Source organism: Alligator sinensis, unplaced genomic scaffold (genome assembly GCF_000455745.1).
Source record: "Alligator sinensis unplaced genomic scaffold, ASM45574v1 scaffold783_1, whole genome shotgun sequence".
In the NCBI taxonomy this organism is placed as follows: domain Eukaryota; kingdom Metazoa; phylum Chordata; order Crocodylia; family Alligatoridae; genus Alligator; species Alligator sinensis.
The window spans coordinates 34,511-37,223 of record NW_005842197.1 but is presented as its reverse complement, the minus strand read 5'-3'; the positions used below and the strand labels follow the sequence as shown (position 1 = coordinate 37,223).

The following is a 2,713-nucleotide window of genomic DNA, read 5'->3' as shown; positions in this document are numbered from 1 at the left end:
TCCAGAGGTGCTTGTTGTTTCCTCTGGAGGCAGGGCACTCTTGCAGCATGCGGTGATGAGGAGAGAGCCAGGTTCAGATTCACCTGGATGACCGCATGGATAATGGCTCCCCTTCTTCCTGGCCCAGGCCTTTTTAAAACCTCCCTGACCTCAGCAGCCGGTCCAATCGAAGCTGCCAATACTGGCTACAAACCGTCCAATCTGCAAAGCATCCCTGGCTACCTGGGCCCGCGCGCAGGGCCGGGTCTTCCCCCCCCTGCCCAGGTGACCAGAGCATCGCCTCCCAGGCGCCAGGCTTTTGTCTGCAGACAAGGAGCGAGATCCCTGCTGTGAGAGATTCAACAGCAGCCTCTCGGGCTGGCTGAGACAGATCTCTGGAGAGGGGCACCGACGCGGCATTTCTGCCACACAGATCATTTGACTTTTTGCTAAACACGCTGCAGAGGTAAACTCAATGTCACAAATGAAAGCTGGTCTCATTCACCTTCCCAGGCCTGTTCTGTGATGCTCTAAGCAGCGTCCAGGAAAGAGCAAGCTGGATCATTTATAACAAGTTTTTAATAGTCCTTTCATCCAGACACATCTGGAAGACAATGAGCCCCAGATGAATATACACATTGGGACGGTCTGCACAGGGGCGATGCTGCTTTAGGCAGGGGTTGGACTAGATGTGACCCCAGAGGTCCCTTCCAGCCCCACTTCTCCATGACACTGTGACTGGTCTGGGTAAAGCCAGGCTGCTGCGGCCAGGTGCTGCGGGGCACTGCTGTAGGGTCAGCACTGTCGTACGGATGCCAGCTCTGATTGCTGGTACGGTGCAGAAAACAGCCAGCTGTTCCCCAGCCCCTTCATCTCCCCAGAGTGAGGCTTTTTCAAGCGGAGCATCGCTGCCTTGTGAGCTCAGCATCTGGATCTCACAAGTCCTCAGGGGTGGAGACAGGGCCTGGGTGGGCATGTGGGAGGGGCATGATGTCCCCATGGTGGGGGAAGTCATGCCCAGCCTTGGGGCAGCCTCCCCATGGCTGGTGATGGGGGTAGACTTCCCCCCTGTGTTGTCCCAGGGGTCCCTTGATCCCGTTCCTGTCTCACTCCCCTCTTCTCCCAGCCCAAGAAGGCCGTGCTGGAGGTCAAGTTCTGGCAGCTGGACGACTGGCCCATGCAGCAGGAGCTCCCGCCATGCCCGGACACCATCATCAGCTTGCTGGGGGAAGTGGAGAGGTGCCAGCGCAAGGACCAGGACAGCCACGTGCTTGTCACCTGCTGGTGAGCGAGGGCTCTGGAAGGGCCCAGATCCCATCACTTCCCACCCCAGGCCCTGCAGGTGGCCACAAGGAGACCCCTCAGGTGAGCCCCAGCCCCCGTGACCTATCCTGCTGCTTCCCTCCTCAGGGACGGTGCCAGCCGGTGCGGGCTCTTCTGCGCCGCCGGCTTCCTGTGCGAGCAGATCCGCAGCGAGGCGCTGGTGGACGTGTCCCAGGCCGTCAGGATGCTGAAACGGCAGGGGCGGCAGCTGGTCAAGGACGTGGTAAGTGCTTGTCCCCCACCAAGGCCCCAGTGCTTCAGCCACACCGCCCCAGGCCTTTCCTCCCGGGAGCAGCAGCATCTGCAGGGAGAGGGAAATAGCTCCTCTTAAGGGCTCTGGGGAAACGAGGTCTGTGGCTTATGGGACACATGGGTATGATGGTGCCAGGGTCACTGTGCACAGCCCAAGTGCTGTGGCCTACTCCCAGCCTGGCAAGAGGCAAAGCCCTGAGCCCATAGGTCTACGCAGAGTTGTGGATCCATGGCAGGGGGCTGGAGGAGTCTCCGTGTCTGGAGGAGCAAGGCCAGGCTGGCAGCCCTGGAGGAGCTGTGCCTGGGTGATGGGGGTCTCACCCATGCTCCTCTCCCTGCAGAATCAGTACGAGTTTTGCTACAAGCTCGCCCTCAGCTACCTGGACTCCTTTAAGATCTACGGGAACTTCAAGTAGCGGTCGCCTGGGGCCAGGACCTGTTGTTGCTGCTTCTTCTGACAACTCTCAGTCAGCACCGGGGACCATGGACCCCACCAGGAGCCCTTCCACCTCTGTGCTGTGCCCACAAATGGACTGGGAGACTTGTGCTTTGTCCATCTGAAAACGAGGGCAGTATCAGACCTGGAGCTGCAGCTAACGTGGGGGGAACGGGGCAGCCAGGCTCGCTGCTCCAGCCCCAGAGACCAGAAGGGAACTCTCCCCACCGCCTGCAAGCAGGACAGGAAGCGGGGCTACCTGCCTGCCCCGGAGATGGGGGAACACAGCACCCTCCTGCAGTCCACGCTCTCTGTCTGGCTGGGCAGGAGCCTAGGACATGGGGGCATTTCCCTGCTCAGTTGTGTCCTCTCTTACTTCACTTCCACCCTGTTATTTCTGGCCTACCCCTGCCGGCAAGCTTGTGCCGGCTCCTGGATACGGCACTGCCAGACCCTCTCCTCCGTGAAGCAGCCGGTGCCTGGGGGGTGGCAGACACCGCGCGGGGCAGGCTCGGCTGGCACCGCACCAAGACTCTAAGTGAACTCAACACTAGGACGGGCCCAGGATGCTCTATGCTGCACCAGTAAAATCTTTTAATTGGTACCGTGTGGTGGGCCAGTAGGGGGCGCTCCTGCGTTGAGCCGCCCACCTCCCTGCGCCCGCCCACCTTCCCGGCTCCGAGTGCCTCCCTGGGGTGCCTCCCGTCCGGCCGACCCCTTCCC

The 2,713-nt window shown here is 60.9% G+C and overlaps 1 protein-coding gene across 1 annotated transcript in view; it reads left to right on the top strand.

The window, feature by feature from the left end:
- LOC112550755 (receptor-type tyrosine-protein phosphatase alpha-like) overlaps positions 1-2,707 on the top strand; it is a 10,941-nt gene extending 8,234 nt beyond the window's left edge. Inside the window, exons 2-4 of the mRNA XM_025207501.1 lie at positions 1,106-1,263; positions 1,390-1,525; positions 1,896-2,707. Of these exons, the coding sequence (XP_025063286.1) occupies positions 1,157-1,263; positions 1,390-1,525; positions 1,896-1,970 (318 nt within the window). The 5' untranslated portion in view covers positions 1,106-1,156 and the 3' untranslated portion in view covers positions 1,971-2,707. The remainder of the gene's footprint in view (positions 1-1,105; positions 1,264-1,389; positions 1,526-1,895) is intronic.
- The last annotated feature ends 6 nt before the right edge of the window (positions 2,708-2,713 follow it).